This window comes from Hyla sarda, chromosome 11 (assembly GCF_029499605.1).
Source record: "Hyla sarda isolate aHylSar1 chromosome 11, aHylSar1.hap1, whole genome shotgun sequence".
NCBI classification, from domain to species: Eukaryota; Metazoa; Chordata; class Amphibia; order Anura; family Hylidae; genus Hyla; species Hyla sarda.
The window spans coordinates 92,408,742-92,429,607 of NC_079199.1; the positions used below are offsets into that span (position 1 = coordinate 92,408,742).

The following is a 20,866-nucleotide window of genomic DNA, read 5'->3' on the forward strand; positions in this document are numbered from 1 at the left end:
CAGAGGTTTCAAAACTACAAGTCCCAGCAAGCCCGGGCAGCCATCGGCTGTCCGGGCTTGCTGGGAGTTGTAGTTTTGAAACCTCCGGAGGTCCGCAGGTTGAAGACCACTGCGGCCTTCAACATCATCCAGCCCCCTCTCACCCCCTTTAGTTCTGAGTACTCACCTCCGCTCGGCGCTGGTCCGGTCCTGCAGGACTGTCCGGTGAGGAGGTGGTCCGGTGGGATAGTGGTTCCGGGCTGCTATCTTCACCGGGGAGGCCTCTTCTAAGCGCTTCGGGCCCGGCCTCAGAATAGTCACGTTGCCGTGACAACGACGCATAGGTGCTTCTGCGTCATTGTCAAGGCAACGGCTCTATTCCGGGCCGGAAGCGCGGAGAAGAGGCGCCCCCGGTGAAGATAGCAGCCCGGACCACCTCCCCACCGGACCACCTCCTCACCGGACAGCCCTGCAGGACCGGACCAGCGCCGAGCGGAGGTGAGTACTCAGAACTAAAGGGGGTGAGAGGGGGCTGGATGATGTTGAAGGCCGCAGTGGTCTTCAACCTGCGGACCTCCGGAGGTTTCAAAACTACAACTCCCAGCAAGCCCGGACAGCCGATGGCTGCCCGGGCTTGCTGGGAGTTGTAGTTTTGAAACCTCTGGAGGTCCGCAGGTTGAAGACCACTGAGGGCGAATGATGAGAAGAGGATGATGAAGGGGGGGTGTGGGGATGATGAAGGGAGGTGGGGATGATGAAGGGGGGGGGTGGGATGATAAGGGGATGATGAAGGGGGGATGTGCGGCATGATAAGGGGATGATGAAGGGGGGATGTGTGGGATGATAAGGGGATGATGAAGGGGGGATGTGTGGGATGATGACAAGGGGATGATGAAGGGGGGGGTGTGGGATGATAAGGGGATGATGAAGGGGGGATGTGCGGGATGATAAGGGGATGATGAAGGGGGGATGTGTGGGATGATAAGGGGATGATGAAGGGGGGATGTGCGGGATGATAAGGGGATGATGAAGGGGGATGTGCGGGATGATAAGGGGATGATGAAGGGGGGATGTGTGGGATGATAAGGGGATGATGAAGGGGGGATGTGCGGGATGATGAAGGGGGGATGTGCGGGATGATAAGGGGATGATGAAGGGGGGATGTGTGGGATGATGACAAGGGGATGATGAAGGGGGGATGTGTGGGATGATAAGGGGATGATGAAGGGGGGATGTGTGGGATGATAAGAGGATGATGAAGGGGGGATGTGTGGGATGATGACAAGGGGATGATGATGAGGATGTTAATGACGGGTCTGGATGATGACAGGGGGGGATGAGGTATTTCCCACCCTAGGCTTATACTCGAGTCAATAACTTTTCCTGGGATTTTGGGTTGAAATTAGGGGTCTCGGCTTATACTCGGGTCGGCTTATACTCGAGTATATACGGTAATTTACAAATCTGTTCAATTTTCTGGCACCAGTTGAGTAGAAAAAAATGTTTTTCAGCAGAGAACCCCTTCAAAACTCCTATTCTTTTGCAGAAACCAGAAGACTAATGCACTAAGAAACCTCACAGACTTTCACAATGACCAATAAATGACCCAATAATAACATAATAACCCATGTGTAGAGACCGGCACAAATATAACCAACATATTACACATCACCGATCAATTTAAAATGAAATATATATATATATATATAAAACTCAATGGGCCTCATTTACTATGAGTGTTGTGTAGGTTTCTTTGTGGGTTTTAATTCCCTAAAATTTAGTTTCCACGGTATTTACTAAGGTTTCCCCACATTTTCCACTTTCCCTACACTTTGCTTTTTTTTACACATGTTCTGATCTGTAGGGTTTTCCTCAGTTCAAATCCACCACATTTTATGTGGAAACCTTAGTAAAAATGTTTTGTTTTTGTGAAAATGTCGGAACACGCCCCTTTTCTGAGACCACGCCCCCTTTCCCAGCGACCAGGCCCCTTTTCCGAGTTTTCATAGCAAAATGGAGAGTTAGTCGGGTTTTTTCAATTCTGGCGCAAATTCTGGCCCAAAATCTGGCGCAGACAGAATATCTGGCGCAATGAGACAGAATCTGGCGCACAACCCGACAAAACATGTTGGGTTTGCAATAGTAAATGAGGGCCAATGTGTGTGTGTGTATATTCCCACATTACGTCCAAACGGCTAAAGATATTAACATGAAACTTGGCACACATGTTACTTATATGTCAACAACAAACATAGGATAGGTGATTTAACCCTTACTCACCTGCATTTGACAGGGTCGGGGTTTTTGTTTAAAATCCCATACAAGTCTAGGGGAAATCTATGTCACTGCATAACTTCCAAACGGCTGGAGATATTTCGATAATACTTGGTCACATGTTACTTATATGTCCACTTAAAATATAGGATAGTTTATTTAATTCTTAACTACCCCCATGTGTGAGGGTCGGGGTTCTTGTTTAAATTCCCATGCAAATCAATGGGAAATTCATGTTCCGACATAACTTCTGTATGGCTGGAGATATTTCAATAATACCTGGTACACATATTATTTATATGTCAAATAAACATATAACATAATTAAATTAACCCTTACCTACACCCTTATATAAAAGATGGGTTTTTGTTTCAAGTCTCATGCAAGTATATGGGACTTCCAGTACCTTACTCCACAAGCTCCGCTCTGCATCTCCTGGTGAATGTGTCAGTCCAGCTTTTAAGCCACACCCCATCAAACAAAGACACACCCACTGTTTAAACCCCACCCCTTTTATTCTCTACCCTTTTTGTGCATTGGTCTGGCTTGCAAATCACGCCCATTCCCACAAAGCCACGTCCCCTTCTATTTTCAGCTTACAATATCTTCATTACAAATCAGTCCTACCTGAGGACAGGATATGAGGATGGGATATGAGGACGGGATATGAGGACGGGATATGAGGACGGGATATGAGGTCTGGATAGGAGTTCAGGATAGGAGGTCGGGATAGGAGGTTGGGATATGAGGTCGTGATATGAGGTTGAGATATGAGAATGGGACATATGGACAGGATATGAGGATGGGACATTAGGATGGGATATGAGGACAGGATATGAGGATGGGACATAAGGACTGGATATGAGGACGGGATATGAGGATGGGACATAAGGTCAAGAAATGAGAACAGGATATGAGGTTGGGATATGAGGACGGGAGATGAGGATGGGACATAAGGATGGCATATCAGGATGGGATATGCGGTCGGGATATGAGGACAGGATATGAGGTTGGGATATGAGGTTGGGATATGAGGACGGGATATGAGGTTGGGATATGAGGGTGGGATATGAGGATAGGACATAAGGACAAGATATGAGGATGGTATATGAGGTAGGGATATGAGGACGGGATATAAGGTTGGGATATGAGAACTGATATGGGGTTGGGATAGGAGGTCGGGATAGGAGGTCTAGATATGAGGACAGGATATGAGGACGGGATATGAGTACAGGATATAACAACAATATATGAGGATGGGATATGAAGTCGAAAGCTTCCTCCTTTGTTGATTTGTACTCAGCTAGTTTACTATAAATTGAAGACTATTTGGAATAGAAAGCTGTAATGGTGTAAACAATCGGTCAGTTTTTTTTATTTAAAAAATATAGGGGGAGATTTATCAAAACCTGTGCAGAGGAAAACTTGCCCAGTTGCCCATAGCACCCAATCAGCTTGCTGCTTTCATTTTTATGAAGGCCTGTGAAAAATGAAAGAAGCGATCTGATTGGTTGCTATGGGCAACTGAGCAAGTTTTCCTCTGCACAGGTTTTGATAAATCTCCCCCATAGTGAATTGTACTTTTCAAGGCAGTTGAGGCAAAGGTTGAGGCTATATACCGGTGAACCATTTGCCGATAAGAAACTAATTTGGATAGTCAAAGTATATGAGGACTTTAATGAGGTTTGCAGTGTTCTAGCAATTTTAATGGCAACGATAACATCGCCAACTGTGCTATTTTTGCAGTCAAAAATATCAGAAGACAAGACAGAAAACCTGATGGAGTAATGTTGAACAGATGGAAAAACCCTATTAGTTAAAGTTCTGCTCAGTACTAATGGTTCCCTCGGTTATCTACTGTAAAATTGACTGGGGATAATCCTGTTCAGTGCATGCCTAATTAAAATAGGTGTAACAACTACAAACACCCTGGGGGGCAACTTCCTGTAATGACCCCATGATGGGTGAAGAACCAAAATCTGCATAAGTACAAGTAAGTGGTGGGGAACGGGACACCTGTTGTAGCTCTAGGAGGAGGAGTGCTCTGCTAACTAATCTGTATTATAGTTGTTGCTGATAGTCTGAACTATTTGACTAGTTGGAGCCCGGAATTTCCAAATTGGAGCCCGGAATTTCCAAATTGTATTTGCACACTGTCTACAATCTGATCTGCATCTGTGAGGGGGACGAGCGAAAGACATAGTTTAACACTTGTGACGGCCCCTACGAGTACCTTGTCATGCCTTTTGGTCTGTGCAATGCTCCGCTCTTATGCATATTAAGATAAGATGTCTTAATGCGGGGGTCCCCCCGCTGCGGCCCCCCAGACATCCAGTGCATGGAGCAAACTTCGCTCCGTGCCGGATGACTGGCGATGCGGGGGGAAGGTTCGTGACATCATGGTTACGCCAAGCTTGTGATGTCACGGCCATGCCCCCTCAATGCAAATCTATGGGAGGGAATGTGAGGGCCGTCACGCCCCCTCCCATAGACTTGCATTGAGGGAGTGTGGCTGTAACGTCACAAGCGGCCGCTGCCGTTAAGTCATGAGCCTCCGGCACTGAACTCGGGTGCAGCAGGGAGCTCTTTGGATAGAATTAGAAAGTCTAGGGGCAGAGTACTTCTTTAACCAATCTGCAATCTGCTCAGTACTTGAATCCTTGAAAAGGCAGGTGGCTTCTTTTCTTCTGTCCTGATGTCTTTTGGCTTCACAGGTCAGATAAAAGAAGTTCAGTACATCATAGATCTCACTCGATAGCAAGCAAAACTACCTAATACATGGGTGCACGCTGCCGGGGCAAATACAAAGAAGAAGGTTGCAGCAGCACTCTTAGTCAAAAAAGGTAGGCTCTTAGTGCACTTTTTGATCAAAACGTGTCCCCCATCCACCACGCAGAGATGGCCTCATTTCGGATGGGACCCTAACACTCATTCCACTCACCTCTGCTGGGCATATGGCTTCTGACTGGGTGACATGCTGGATCCACTATCAATTTCAATAACCTCCTGTGAAACAGAGAGGGGTGCATGGCTACAGAGGATGCCACTCCCCCTAAATGTCTAAATTGCACAGCAAAAACAGAAAGAAAAATAGCCAGCACAACTCCCTAATACACAGGTGCATGCTGCTGTGGCAAATAGAAAGTATACAAAAAAGAAGGTTGCAGCAGCACACTTGGTCAAAAAATGGAGGCTCTTAGCGTACTTTTTGATCAAGCACACCCTCTGTAGCCGTGCACCCCTCCCTGTTTCACAGGAGGTTATTTAAATTGATAGTGGATCCAGCATGTCACCCAGTCAGAGGCTATGTGCCCAGCAGAGGTAAAGAAATGAGTGTTAGGGTCACGTTTTGATCAAAAAGTGTGCTGAGAGCCTCCATTTTTTGAGGAAGAGTGCTGCTGCAACCTTCTTTTTTGTATACTTATTATTATTATGGGCACACTTTGTGTCAGGGATATATTCACAGCCAAGGCAGGGTAAGGGGGTTGTCAGGGATTGAGGATGCAGGTCATGGGGGGGGGGGGGGGGGAATAGAGTGCCCAGGACAATTTTTCACACCGGGGCCCTGTAATTTCTAGCTACGCCCCTTGGGCTGCCTCTCTATATTGTGTCAGGCTAATTTTTGTAGTTCACATCTATATTATGGAGAGAACTTTGCGGTCTGCTCAAGATCAGGCTGGATGTGTTCTCCGGATACCACTTACAGACAAAGTACCTGATGAAGAGACCAGAGAAGCCCAAAAAGGCATTGAAGATAAACAATATAAATAAGGGGAAACTCTATCTCTGCTGCCTGCACCTACTGGGGGGACTCTAACTCTGCTGCCTACACCTACTTGGTGGGACTCTAGCTCTGCTGCCTACACCTACTGGGGGGGGACTCTAACTTTGATGCCTACACCTACTGGGGGGACTCTAACTCTGACGCCTACACTTACTGGGGGGGACTCTAACTCTGCTACCTACACCTACTAGGGGGAACTCTAACTCTGCTGCCTACACCTACTGGGGGGGGGACGCTAACTCTGCTGTCTATACCTACTGGGTGGACTCTAACTCTGCTGCCTACACCTACTGGGGGGACTCTAACTCTGCTGCCTACACCTACTGGGTTGGCTATAACTCTGCTGTCCACACCTACTGGGGGAGGGGACTCTAACTCTGCTGTCTACACCGACTGGGGGGAACTCTAACTTTGCTGCCTACACCTACTGGGGGGGACTCTAACTCTGCTGCCGGCACCTACTGGGGAGGACTCTAACTCTGCTGTCTACAACTACTGGGGGGACTCTAACTCTGCTGCCTATGCCTACTGTGGGGGGGACTGTGCTGCCTACACCTACTGTGTGGGGACCCTGCTTTCTACACCTACTGTGGGGGGACCCTGCTGCCAACACCTACTGTTGGGAGATCCTGCGGTGTACACCTACTTTCGGGGGACATTGCTACCTACACCTACTATGGGGGTATTCTGCTGCCTATACCCAAACTGGGGAAATTGTGCCGCCTACACCCACTGTGGGGGAACTCTGCTGCCTACACCAACTCTGGAGGATCTGCTACCTACACCTACTATGGGGGAACTCTGCTGCCTACACCAAATGTGAGAAGCTATCTACTATGTTCCCTCCTAGCTAATATGGGAACAAACTACCAAACTAAAAGAAGGGCTACCTACTACCTACATAGGGGATTTTCATAGTGCCCCTCCCGAGACATGACTGTGGATTCACCACTGGGTGGATGAGATGCTAGCTGCCTACTTGACTTACTCCATGGCTACCTAACTTTGTACCTGGATGCCTAACTACTTACCTACATACCTGGTAATCTAACTACCTAAATACCTGGTTGCCTAACTACCTACCTACATATCTTGCTACCTACCTAGATACCTTGCTACCTAACTATGCACATACCTTGCCTTCATACATGGCTGCCTAACTACCTAGCTAGCAACCTACCTACCTACCTGGCTATTCACCTACCTACATATCTGGCTTCCTGATCTACCTAACTATTTACCTGGTTACTATTTTCCTGGCTACCTACCTACCTGCTCTTTTACTGTGCTGGACACCAGGGGGTGGCATTATTACAGTTTGTGGGCTTATAGATGAAAAGATCGTGTAGAGGAGGGGACTGCACTGGAAAAATGTCTAACATGTTTGTCCTGCAGATGGTAAGAGATCGACATGGCGGTCTGATCCGGACGGAGAGGAAAAGGAAAAAGGACACCGCCGATCAGAAAAGTAGTCGTGAGTCCCTTGCTGTAACTGTAATCACTTATACGGTATACAGATCCTGTGTACAGCTGATATCTACCGCCATATGGTCCTGTATATCATTACTTATATGGTGTACAGATCCTGTATAGTATAGTGGTCTGTGTATAGTGGTATTATTGCGTTATTATCCAGTTATTGTGCGGGGGTATATATATTTACTCCTTGTATACAGGTATTATGGGTCATGGAAAATTATTTTACCTACCTTAAAGTGTTTCTTATATATAAAATGTAGTTTATTTTGTGTATAGGATTTGGGTAGAATAGGGGCAGAAGTGTGACCAGCAGCAGAGCATCACAGGGGGCCCTTACTTTTTTTGGTCCAGGGGCCCTGAGTGTTGTCAGTCTGCCCTGGAGTGTTCCATGGTGCAGAGCACCATTTGTATTTTGGTTTGGTTTTGTTTTTTTATGAACCCCTGTGTCAACTATGGGTTTTTATATATCTTTTCTTTCTTTCTTCTATCAAAATGGATCAAAAAAATTTGGATATAGAAATAATATTTTACATAAATGCTGAATAAAGATTTTGTAGTAACTTAAAGGATGTCTTTATATCATAAATTTACAATGGTAAAAAAAAAAAAAGAAAAGATACAATTAAACTACAACAAAAAAAAACTGTCCCCACTCTATCACAATCCCTGTGATCTACTAAAAAAATCTCATATGGTTGTCAAAACTACTTAAAATTTCCAAATTTGTACTACTTATTGTTTAAAGGGGTACTCCGGCTCTAAGACATCTCATCCCTTATCCAAAGGATAGGGGATAAGCTGCCTGATCAGGACCCCGTGATCTTGCAAGCAGCACTCCGTTGCAATCAGTCCCCGGAGCATGTTCGCTCCGGGTCTGATTACTGGCAATCACAGGGCCAGAGCATTGTGACGTCACGGCTCGGCCCCCGTGTGACATCATGCTCCACCCCCTCAATGCAAGCCTATGGGAGGAGGCGTGACATCACATGGGGGCGGGGCCATGATGTCACAATGCTCCGACCCCGTGATCGCCAGTAATCAAACCCGGAGCTAACACGCTCCGGGGACTAATTGTAATGGGGTGCAAGATCACGGGGGTCCCCAGCGGCGGGACCCCGTGATCAGGCATCTTATCCCCTATCCTTTGGAGTACCCCTTTAATGAACATCTTTGAAAGGAAAGCATTGCATTTCTCTTTCGAAACCCTGACATAACTAAAGTTTGACTTAAAGAACTAAACAATGTAAATTGAAAGAATTATATATATCATAGAAATTTTATTTAAATTCCCCATGACTGTAGTATTGTGTATACTGTACAATTGACCTATTGTTTTTTAGCGTTTTTAAGTCTTAGCATAACAGAGACATTTTTAAAACTTTAGGTATCAGGCTTAAAAAGTCAGCATAGATTGGACACAAAATTATTTGACACAGCAAATGATTCCAGTAAACCATGAAATGTAAATTAACCTGTTAAAGGAATTGTAGAACACATTAGCATCTCATTATGTGGTCACAAATAAAGATATAGATCTTTGGAATGCCCACGCCTGCCCCAGGCTCTTCTTTTGATCACAGATCTCTTTACTTCTGCTTTGTGATTGGATGGCTTTGGATCCTTAACGTATGTAAGGTTTCCTGACCAGCAGCAAATCCTTCTGTAGACTGTAGAGATATCTCACAACATGGGAGAGAAGACCTACCTCCTCCTACTATTACTTTTTGTATTGGGACCTGTAGCAAGTGTCTCTCTGCCTCCGTTAATACTAAAGGTAAGATGGCAAAGTTCTTTCCAGATTAACAATCCCTTTTTTTTAACATCTATTTAGTTTTATTTAAATACTATTTGTTAATTTATTTTTTATTTTTTATTTTTTTTGGAGAAAAAGAAGAGTCTATTCTTCAATGTCTTTTCGGAAAAGCTTGGATGGCATTAAATAGATACAATTTAACATCTGCATCATGGCTTCTGTCATAAGTAGGACTAATTACCTCAGGCTAATTACCTCACAGTAGACGCATGATGGACCCCATTGACTTAAAGTGTAACTGTCATAAAAAATAACTTTTGGATATGTGGCTTTTTTTTTTACCGTACTATCTATGTAACTATGACATGTCACATGTCGCAGTGCTGAGACCCCCACCCATCAGCAGAACAAGTCAGGAGAAGCGTATGCTGTAGCACTTCGCTTAAGTCTTTGGGGCCATCCAAAAAAGCTGGTCTGAAATCACTGTGAGCCATGGAGTGCAGCTCTATTCTCAGTTCATTCTGCTGATTGTGGGGGTCTCAACACGGAGACCATAACTGACCAATAAGTTTTTGTTGTTGTTGTTGTCTTATGACAGGTACACTTTTAAATATGGCTAATAAATGTCTGCCATTCCCGCATGTATTTAGTATTAAAGGAGTACTCCAGTGAAAGTTAACTTACCCCCTATCCACAGGATAGGGGATAAGTCGCTGATTGCTGGGGGTCCAACCGCTGGGACCCCTCACCATCTCAGGGATCCTGGTTCTCTCAGTGGGAGAGAGAATGAATGGAGCATGTGCCGTCTGCAGCACACGCTCCTCACTGAGCACCGGGTCCCGTCCCGAAGATCGCAGGGGCCTCAGCGATCGGACCCCCGCGATCAGGTCCCTTATTCAGTAGCTAGGGGATAAGTAATTTTTGCCATAATTCTCCTTTAAGGGAATGTAGACAGTTAAGTCTTAATTATATGACAGATAGCCTTTTCTGTACAAATATGTTACTGTTGTGTATTTACTAAAAATGATATTCGTCTCTTCCACAGTTTTTCAATCCTGACTTTAACCAATATGGTAAGATGTCTCTTAGTGTTATTGGGGCTATTCTTTAGTATTTGTTTCTCTCTTTATTCATTATAACTGTCTTTACGTTTATGGTTTTAACCCCTTAAGGACACATGACGTACTGGAACGTCATGTGTCCACTCCCGATCTATAACGCGGGGCCACGGCGTGGCCCCGCGTCATAGCGGGTCGGGCCCGGCCTCTAACAACGGCCGGGACCCGTGGCTAATAGCGCGCGGCATTGATCGCTGTGCCGCGCGCTATTAACCCTTTAGACGCGGCGTTCAAAGTTGAACGCCGCGTCTAAAGTGAAACCGAAACCATGCCGGCTAGCTCAGTGGGCTGTTCGGGATAGCCGCGGTGAAATCGCGGCATCCCGAACAGCTGACAGGACAGCGGGAGGGCCCCTACCTGCCTCCTCGCTGTCCGATCGCCGAATGACTGCTCAGTGCCTGAGATCCAGGCATGAGCAGTCATGCGGCAGAATCATCGATCACTGGTTTCTTATGAGAAACCAGTGATCAATGTAAAAGATCAGTGTGTGCAGTGTTATAGGTCCCTATGGGAGCTATAACACTGCAAAAAAAAAGTGCAAAAAAAAAGTGAATAAACATCATTTAACCCCTTCCCTATTAAAAGTTTGAATCACCCCCCTTTTCCCATAAAAGAAAAAACACAGTGTAAATAAAAATAAAAATAAACATAAATGGTATCGCCGCGTGCGGAAATGTCCGAATTATAAAAATATATCGTTAATTAAACCGCACGGTCAATGGCGTGCGCGCAAAAAAATTCCAAAGTCCAAAATAGTGCATTTTTGGTCACTTTTTATATCATGAAAAAATGAATAAAAAGCGATCAATAAGTCCTATCAATGCAAAAATGGTACCGTTAAAAACTTCAGATCACGGCGCAAAAAATGAGCCCTCACACCGCCCCATACACGGAAAAATAAAAAAGTTATAGGGGTCAGAAGATGACAATTTTAAACGTATTAATTTTCCTGCATGTAGTTATGATTTTTTCCAGAAGTCCGACAAAATCAAACCTATATAAGTAGGGTATCATTTTAATCGTATGGACCTACAGAATACATATCAGGTGTCATTTTTACCGAAAAATGTACTACGTAGAAACGGAAGCCCCCAAAAGTTACAAAACAGCGTTTTTTTTAAAATTTTGTCGCACAATGATTTTTTTTCCCGCTTCACCATAGATTTTTGGGCAAAATGACTGACGTCATTACAAAGTAGAATTGGTGGCGCAAAAAATAAGCCATCATATGGATTTTTAGGTGTAAATTTGAAAGAGTTATGATTTTTTAAAGGCAAGGAGCAAAAAACGAAAATGCAAAAACGGAAAAACCTCCGGTCCTTAAGGGGTTAAATTTATTTCATTATTTTCTTTTTTTAATGAGTTCTACATTAACTATACTGGTAAAACTAGAGGCTGAGGCATAGCTTACATGGCTTACTATATAGGTACTTACATCTAAAAAAAAAAAAATAGATAATTTTTAGTGAGTTTAACCCCTTAACCCCTCAACCACACCACTTTTGTGTATATGTAACTTTGTAATCGTTTTTTTATAAATTTTTAGGGGGAATGTGATGTAACAAAAAAGAAGCAGTTTTGGACATGGGGCAATACCAAATATGTTTATTAATTATTTTTTTGATGTGTTTGGTATACAATTGCAAAAAGGGCCATTAACCCCTTAAGGACGCAGCCCTTTTTCACCTTAAGGACTGAGCCCTTTTTGGCAATTCTGACCACCGTCGCTTTATGAATTAATAACGCGAAAACGCTTTTACCGAATATTCTGATTCTGAGATTGTTTTGTCGTGACATATTCTACTTTATTTTGGTGGTAAATTTTCGGCGTTACTTGCATCCTTTTTTGGTGAAAAATCCCAAAATGTCATGAAAATTTTGAAAACGTTGCATTTTTCTAACTTTGAAGCTCTCTACTTGTAAGGAAAATGGATTCCCCCCCCCCCCCCCAAATTTTTTTTATTCACAAATACAATATGTCCACTTTATGTTGGCATCATAAAATGGACATATTTTTGCTTTTTGAAAAAAATTAGAGGGCTTCAAAGTAGAGCAGCAATTTTCAAAAATTTCATGAAAATTGCTAAATCTGAAGGGACAGATGTTACAGAACTACAACTCCCAGCATACCTGGGCAGTCCAGGCATGCTGAGAGTTGTAGTTTGGCAACATCTGGAGGGCTACCGTTTGGGCACCACTGTAACAGTGGTCTCCAAACTGTGACCCTCCAGATGTTGCAAAACTACAACTCCCAGCATGCCCAGACAGCCTTTGGCTGTTTGGGCATGCTGGGAGTTGCATTTTGGCCTTCCTAGTGGTTGCCACAGTAAAGATCACTTTACATTCACTTTCAATCCCCCCCCCCCCCCCCACTGTAGTTTCCCTACCTGTGCCAGGATCCAGTAGTCTCCAGCGAAGATCGGGTGTCCCCAGGCATCTTCGCCGGCAGGTACTGGCCTCCATCTTCTGTCCATGTTCCCCTCGACATCCAGGGGTGGACAGAACAGGGGGTTGCCATGGCAACCCACTGTCCTGCTCTGCCATTGGTCAGAATCAGTTCTGACCAATGGCAGGGAATAGGAGGAGATCGCAGCACTGCAACCTAACTCCTAGCCCTCAGGATGATCGGGGCTGTCCCTGATAGCTCCGATCATTGCTATTTTCCGGGTGATCGGAGACCTGATCAGCGCGGAATAGCAGAAGATCGCATGTCTAAATTGACATGCGATTTTCTGCGATCGCTGACATGGGGGGGTCTCAGGACCCCCCTGGGCGATGTGCCGGGGTGCCTGCTGAATGATTTCAGCAGGCATCCCGGTCCTGTCCCCAACCGGCTAGCGGCGGGGACCGGAATTCCCACATCCTTAAGGACTCGGTGATGACCATTGGACACTGCAGGACTGGCAGGGGGACCCCTAGTGGCCAGTTTTTTTATGGGCTTTTTCAGTATGAAATATTGAAAATTTTCTAATGAAAGCAATTGCAAAACCTATTGGTTATACATGCTTTACAACATATCAAACGTTTTTATATCTGACAGTGCCCGTTTAATGATCAAGTTTAGTCTTTGAGTGATTTATTGGTTGTTGTCCAAGAATGTGTAAAACTTAGTCAAAAGCAATATTTGTAAATAGCAAACAATAAGTCACTATCTTTTTCATTTAGAAAATAAAATGGCTGAACATGATGATGACATATTGCCCGTAACTGGACGCAGCGCTATGAAATGCAAACAATGCTTGTGGCCCAAATCTGAGGATGGGACGGTTGTTGTGCCCTATAATTTTTCTTCTAAGTACAGTAAGTTTTTCTTGACATCTTGACATAGAGCGGCCATGCTTAATATCTAACAATTAATATGCTATATATATATATATATATATATATATATACATATATATATATATATATAGATAGATAGATAAAAAAAAAATTTCTCTATTAGGTGATTCGGAACTTAACTTGTTTCAAAGTTCTATGCAGGACTATGAAACACTTACCTGTGTGAGGTTTGTGCCTCGTACAACAGAGAAAGACTTCCTCAACATTAAATCTTCAAAGGGGTAGGTTCTACTGTTAAGAATTCTTCAAAGTTGGTTGACTTTTGCACATGGCTTATGCTAGATCATGTATCATGTCATTAACTATAAATTAAGCTAGAATATACACAAAAATACGTAGATGTAGACTTAGACTTAGACGTAGACATAGACTACTACTCTGATGGTATACTGATGTGTATGAAGCTTGGTGTACCTGTAGTAGTGTACCTGTAGTCTGATTCTTTAACCTTATTTTGCCTTAATTTAGAACATTCTTATGAAGGGTTTAAGTGTCCCTGTCGTTAAACAAAACTTTTGTAAATTTGTTGGAATTTTTCAAAACTGTCAGTGACACGCCCCATTTTCAGTTAACTCCTCCCCCCCCCTTTCCCTAGAGGCCATGTCCCCTTTCAGGTATTTTGAGAAAAGTGGAGAGTTAGAAGGGCTTTTGGGATTCAGGCGCATGATACATGCAACACAAAAAAACCGTACAAAATCTACTCGGAAAGGCCTTCGTAAATGAGGCCCAATATCTTGTTTCCTCTCTTTTTCAGGTGTGTAGCCTATGTAGGACGAATAGGTGGAGGTCAGATGGTTGGATTAGACTCAGCTGGTTGCATGTTCAGAGGAATTATACAACATGAGCTAAACCATGCCCTGGGCTTCTACCACGAACATACGAGAAGTGACCGTGATGACTATGTCACCATCATGTACCAGTATATCCCACCAGGTAATATCCCCACCAATAAATATTGTCCTCTACACTTGATAATTTCATCACAATATCGAGTTTAATTAAAAAAAAATGTCTTATCTTCTAGCTAAACTTGAATTTTTCAAAAAATTAGACACCAATAATCTTGGTCTAGCGTACGACTATGGATCAGTGATGCATGTTGGCAAGTAAGTTTATTTTTATTTAATTTTTGTTTTATTAGCAAAAGTAATAATATGTGATTACTATACAGACAAAAAAAATCTTAAAATCTATAAAATAGGTGTAAATTGGCTGCAAAGGTGTATGCAAACCATACACTCAACTCTATTGAATAAATAATGATCTAATACAGCAAATATTACCAGTAGAGATTCCTTCTGTAATTAAGAAAATTAATCCTGCCCCAGCTCCCCTGCTGAATAAAGTATCAAAGCTTAACTTAAAGATCTAAGAAAGTAGTAAGACTCAGTAGCCAACTGGGTGAATCAATATTTCAATGGTGGTTGCAGTGTAACAGCTCAGGCCCGTTCTGGCCAATTGTCTAATTGATGTCACTCGCAGATGAACGAGTACCATGGATGGGCACAAAACTACAACATTTTTCAGAAAGATTTGTTTTCCATCTTCTAAAAGATCCCTACTCCTAAAATCTAAAGTATTACATAGTTACCTAGTTAGTACAATTGAAAAAAAAAACATGTCCACCAAATACAACCGGAAGGGGAGGAGATGGATGAAGAGAATTGTGTAAGGTTGGCAGGAAACGAATAACAACACTCAGGGCCCCTGGACCAAATAAAGCTCCATAGGTAAGATAAGATTCCATGACCAATAACACCAGTACAAGGAGGAAATATATACCACCACACAATAACTGGATAATATCGCCATACTGTACAGAACAAAACCACTACACACCGACCAGTATTCCCCTATTCCTCTATACAGTGACCATATAGAGGGAGATACCAGCTGAACACAGGATCTGTATATAATATAAGGGAATATATACAGGACCATAAAGAGGTAGATACCAGCTGTACATGGGATTTGTATACACTATAAGTGATTTTATATATATATATATATATATATATATATATATATATATATATATGACCATATAGATGTAGAGACCAGCTGTACACAGGATCTGTATACCATATAACTGATTATGTACAGGACCATATAGAGGATACTATCTGTACATAGGATATATACATCATATAAGTGATTATTTGTCTCTTTTGTTCACCGTCGTCCTCTTTCCTTTTCCACTCCGTCCAGATTTGATCGCCATCATGACCACTTTCAGCCAAAACTTATCTCTTTGGCATCTTCAGGACAAACATATTAGACTCTGCATTTTGCAGTGCCGTCCTTTCCTCTGCACAATCTCCTCCTCTATTGGCCCCGAACTGTTATAATGCCCTTCTTGGTGACCTGCACAGAAAAGGGGGTAGGTAGGTAGATAAATATGTAGTTAGGTAGCCATATATGTAGGTAGATAACTAGCCAGCTAGGTAGCCATGCATGTAGGTAGGTAGGTAGCTAGCCTGGTAGTTAGGTAGCCAGGTATGAATGTGTTGGTATCCATATAGCTGTGTAGCCAGGTATTTAAGTAGGTAGTTCTGTAGCCAGGTATGTAAGTAGGTAATAAGGCAGCCAGGTATGTAGGTAGGTAGACAGGTATGCAGTTTGGAAGCTAGGTATGTAGGTGGTCAGGTAGTTATGTAGCTTGGTATGTAGTGTGGTAGCCAGGTATGTAGGTAGGTAGTTAGGCAGACAGGTATGTAGGCCAGGTATGAAGGTACATAGGAAGTTAGGCAGGCAGGTATGTGGGCCTGGTTAGCCTCCCAGGTATGTGGGCCAGTTTAGGCAGTCATGTATATGGGCCAGGTATGTGAGCTAGGTATGTGGGGGCAGCCAGGTATGTGGGCCAGGTATGTGAGGGGCAGCCAGGTATGTGGGCCAGGTATGTGGAGGTAGTCAGGTATGTGGGCCAGGTATGTGTACCCTCCCTGCCTCCCCTCCCTGCCAAGTTTAATAAAAAAAAAGTAAAAAACAAAACAAAACATATGCTCACCTGTCCCATGCAGCAAGTGACGTCATTGGCGCCTGCACTGCGTGCTGCATGGGGGCTGAGGTCAAATCTTCTCTCTGTGTAGCTAACAGAGAGGAGGCTTTGCAGCTGTGCACGTGTCAGCCGTGCACACAGCTTAAAGCAGTGCTAGCCTGGGGATCTGGGACGAGTGTCCTAGATCCCCAGGATTTGCGGCAGCGGGCCCTTTACCAGGCCAGCCCTCGGATGACGTCCATTTGTACAGGCTGGTCAGTCCACCCCTGATGGGTGGAAAAAGATTGGTGGGGGGGGGGGGTGCAATACAATGTTCCTACGTATGCATTAAGGTTATTTAATGTTACTTCTGTTCTTTGGAACAGTATATAGTTTTATAACAATGAAGCGTATCCACCGTGTTTTTCTGTCCTGTATCTGACAGAAATGTCTTCAGTAACACTCCAGGAAAACTCACCATTGTGCCCAAACCTGACCCAAATGTTACAATTGGACAAAGAGATGGATTGAGCCCTCTAGATGTGGCTAAGATTAACCGTTTGTATCAGTGTGGTAAGTTCTTGCAGGTCTGCTGGTTTTAAAAGCTTGAATCCAAGATATGTTCATACACATGAAGACATGTTCCTACATAATTCATTGATTTCACTTATTTCCCCTTCTAGATGTCTGTGCAAATTTACTTAATAATAAAAATGGAAGCCTGACCTCAGCCAACTACCCATCAGCCTACCCGAATAATGTCAACTGTGTCTGGCTCATAAGAACACCATCACAACAGGTAGAGTAGTCAACAAGCAGAAATATTCATACAGAAACCTTATAGCGTGCTACCAATCATGTTGGTGGCCATTACAACCTTTGCTCTTTGTGCAATTATTGGGACCTGATAATTTCAGGTCCAGAAAATAGTGCTGGGACCAAAGGCTTTTATTTACGCAATAGGCAACATTTGTAAGCCAGGACATTAGTGTGTTCAGGAAGTGGTTACAGCTGTTCCTGTAATCAGCACTTCAATAGACCGTTAGTGCTGATAGCATGAAACAGCTGTAACCACTCCCAAAACACACTGGTGTCCTAGCTGGTTGCAGCAAGACACACATATCCTGCACAGAAAAAAAAATTCCATAATGTTTAAAATTAATAAAAGAACCAAAACCAGAAAATCTGTGAGTAAGGAAAAAACAGGGAGACCCGAGGGGGCGCCTCGTGTGATACCATAGGGATAATAAAAGTCACAGATAGAGAAGTAGCAGGGCCTATAAGACCCCTAGGTAGTGGCTGCTCACCTTGAGGCAAGTAAAAACCTGCATATCAACCCGCGATTGGGGTTATAGAAGAAGGCTGGAACCGCTGCTAAGCCTCAGGTTGCAGGAGAGGTAGAACCATTTCCTGGGAGAAGACCAATAGTAGTACAGCAAAATAACCTTAGGATGGTGCTGCTGATTCTAACGGTGGAGATAACAAACTGTAGCAAGAGATGTAGGTAATACAAAACACTGGACAGTTTATTTAAAAGTGCATAAAAAACAATAAAACAGAAAGATTACGTGTTTCGTGGGAGTCTCCCCCTTCATCAGATCAGTAACCAGAAAATGGTTGAGTGCCATTGTGTTTTTTAAACTTTTCTAGATGAATTGCCCCCTTGAAAAACTTCACACGATAGAGTACCACCGCATTATGCATGTATATAGCATCAGTGCAAAGGCTGCATAAGGATAGTGAGTAAAATAACAGTGCCAGCTAACTTCTTTCTAAAACATAGTTTGTTTGTTTTTAAATCTTTGTTAGGTTACATTGAACTTTGAGGCCTTTGATGTCCAGTCATCTCCGGATTGTATGTCAGATTATATTAAGATCTATGATGGTCCCACAAAGAATTATCCTCTGTTATTGGACAGAACCTGCGGGACTGGGTTGATTCCTCCAATAATCGCATCTACTAGACAATTATTGGTTGAGTTTTCCAGTGATAGCAGTGTTACTGGGGTTGGTTTCAAAGCTTTATATGGCTCAGGTACAGTATTACATTCTGGCTATTTTATTGCAATTTAATCATCTTAACTTCTGAAAGTTATTTTACTGAAGATGCATCCTTAGTTGTTATCAAACCACCAGGACTCTCATGTTTAACAGACTTAGAAGAGCCAGGCCATTGCTGGAGCTCATCAGCCTTTATAAATCTATTCTAGTTATAATGGTGTTCCTTAACCCCTTAAGGACCGAGCGTTTTTCTGCTTTTGCACTTTCGTTTTTTCCTCCTTACCTTTTAAAAATCATAACCCTTTCAATTTTGCACCTAAAAATCCATATGATGGCTTATTTTTTCCCTATGGGACCTATAACACTGCAAAAAAAAAGTAAAAAAAAAGTGTTAATAAAGGTCATTTAACCCCTTCCCTAATAAAAGTTTGAATCACCCCCCTTTTCCCATAAGAAAAATAAAACAGTGTAAAAAAAAATAAAAATAAACATATGTGGTATCGCCGCGTGCGTAAATGTCCGAACTATAAAAATATATCATTAATTAAGCCGTACGGTCAATGGCGTACGCGCAAAAAAATTCCAAAGTCCAAAAAAGCGTATTTTGGTAACTTTTTATAACATTAAAAAATGAATAAAAAGTGATCAAAAAGTCAGATCAAAACAAAAATCATACCAATAAAAACTTCAGATCACGGCGCAAAAAATGAGTCCTCATACCGCCCCGTACGTGGAAAAATAAAAAATTTATAGGGGTCAGAAAATGACATTTTTAAACGTATAAATTTTCCTGCATGTAGTTATGATTTTTTCCAGAAGTGCGACAAAATCAAACCTATATAAGTAGGGTATCATTTTAACCATATGGACCTACAGAATAATGATAAGGTGTAATTTTTACCGAAATATGCACTGCGTAGAAACGGAAGCCCCCAAAAGTTACAAAATGGCGTTTTTTTTTCGATTTTGTCGCACAATGATTTTTTTTTCCGTTTCGCCGTGCATTTTTGGGTAAAATGACTAATGTCACTGCAAAGTAGAATTGGCGACGCAAAAAATAAGCCATAATATGGATTTTTAGGTGGAAAATTGAAAGGGTTATGATTTTTTAAAGGTAAGGAGGAAAAAACGAAAGTGCAAAAACGGAAAAACCCTGAGTCGTTAAGGGGTTAATAGCCGGCTGCGTCAATCACAGCATGTCGGCTATAAGCGCCAGCCCCCAGCTACAGGAATCAGCTGGGGGCCGGCCGTTATGACGCGGGCTCTAGTCCGGAGCCCGTGCCATACAATGGTTGCCGTCTCCGGACAAGCCGGCTCATCCTTAGACAGCAACCGGTTAAAGGAGAAGTATCATGGAAGAAAACGTATCCTTCGGATAGGGGATACGTTTTAGATCGCGGGGGATCCGAGCTCTGTGGCCTTTGCGATCTTTTGTTTGTAGCCCCTGCTCTCCTTCATAGTGCTGCGTCACGACCCCCGCCCGAAGCGGGGGACGCCACGCACCCTCTATATAGCTCTATGGGAGAGCCGAAGATTGCCGAACGGTGGGAGGTAAGAGACTTCCTGTGGACATTTGCACTTAAAGGACCCAATGATTGCTCAGCAGGGGTCTGTTAAGCCCACCGGAACCTCCGGTTTCATTATAGATGCCGTGATAGGCATGAATCATGGCATCTATGGGGTTAATGGCGGACATGAGCAGGATTGCTGATGTCCGCCATTGTCAGTGAGCCCCAGGCTTCTGATAGCAGGTGGAGCTTTCCCATTATGTAGCGAGCGCAGCTCCTGTGCTTGTCAGATATCCGTGCTGTAAATCTATTGCGCTGTGCGCAAAGTTACTCCCTGCAGCGCGTACATTTACAGTGCATGCCTTAAGGGGTTAAACATATAATTAATTGTGTACTTCCATGTTTTTTGTTTATTCACAATATTATAATGTATTTCCCACAGTGAAGTGCGGAGGAACATTTTATATTCCCAAAGGAACTTTTCAATCCCCTGGGTATCCCAATGCCTATGGTCCAAACTTGCGCTGCATCTTTACAATCACAGCTCCGGTTGACAAAAAAGTACGTTTTTATAAAATGAAATACTGCTATTAAGTGCATCGAGTATATGTGAGTATATATATTTGTGTGAGTGTGTGTGTGTGTGTGGTG

At 43.2% G+C, this 20,866-nt stretch overlaps 1 protein-coding gene across 3 annotated transcripts in view; it reads left to right on the top strand.

Annotated features, from left to right (window-relative positions):
* The first annotated feature begins 3,817 nt into the window (after nt 1-3,817).
* The window catches only part of LOC130295480 (embryonic protein UVS.2-like), a 30,748-nt gene continuing 13,699 nt past the window's right edge, over nt 3,818-20,866 (top strand). The window contains exons 1-12 of one of the 3 annotated variants that reach the window (XM_056546287.1): nt 3,818-4,246; nt 7,433-7,511; nt 9,078-9,290; nt 10,315-10,342; nt 13,553-13,687; nt 13,833-13,950; nt 14,484-14,662; nt 14,754-14,835; nt 17,152-17,279; nt 17,390-17,505; nt 18,516-18,741; nt 20,658-20,776. In XM_056546287.1, the coding sequence (XP_056402262.1) occupies nt 9,204-9,290; nt 10,315-10,342; nt 13,553-13,687; nt 13,833-13,950; nt 14,484-14,662; nt 14,754-14,835; nt 17,152-17,279; nt 17,390-17,505; nt 18,516-18,741; nt 20,658-20,776 (1,218 nt within the window). In that variant the 5' untranslated portion in view covers nt 3,818-4,246; nt 7,433-7,511; nt 9,078-9,203. Of the gene's footprint in view, nt 4,247-7,432; nt 7,512-9,077; nt 9,291-10,314; nt 10,343-13,552; nt 13,688-13,832; nt 13,951-14,483; nt 14,663-14,753; nt 14,836-17,151; nt 17,280-17,389; nt 17,506-18,515; nt 18,742-20,657; nt 20,777-20,866 lie in introns of those variants that run through there. The other 2 variants (XM_056546286.1, XM_056546288.1) reach the window with 2 other exon arrangements.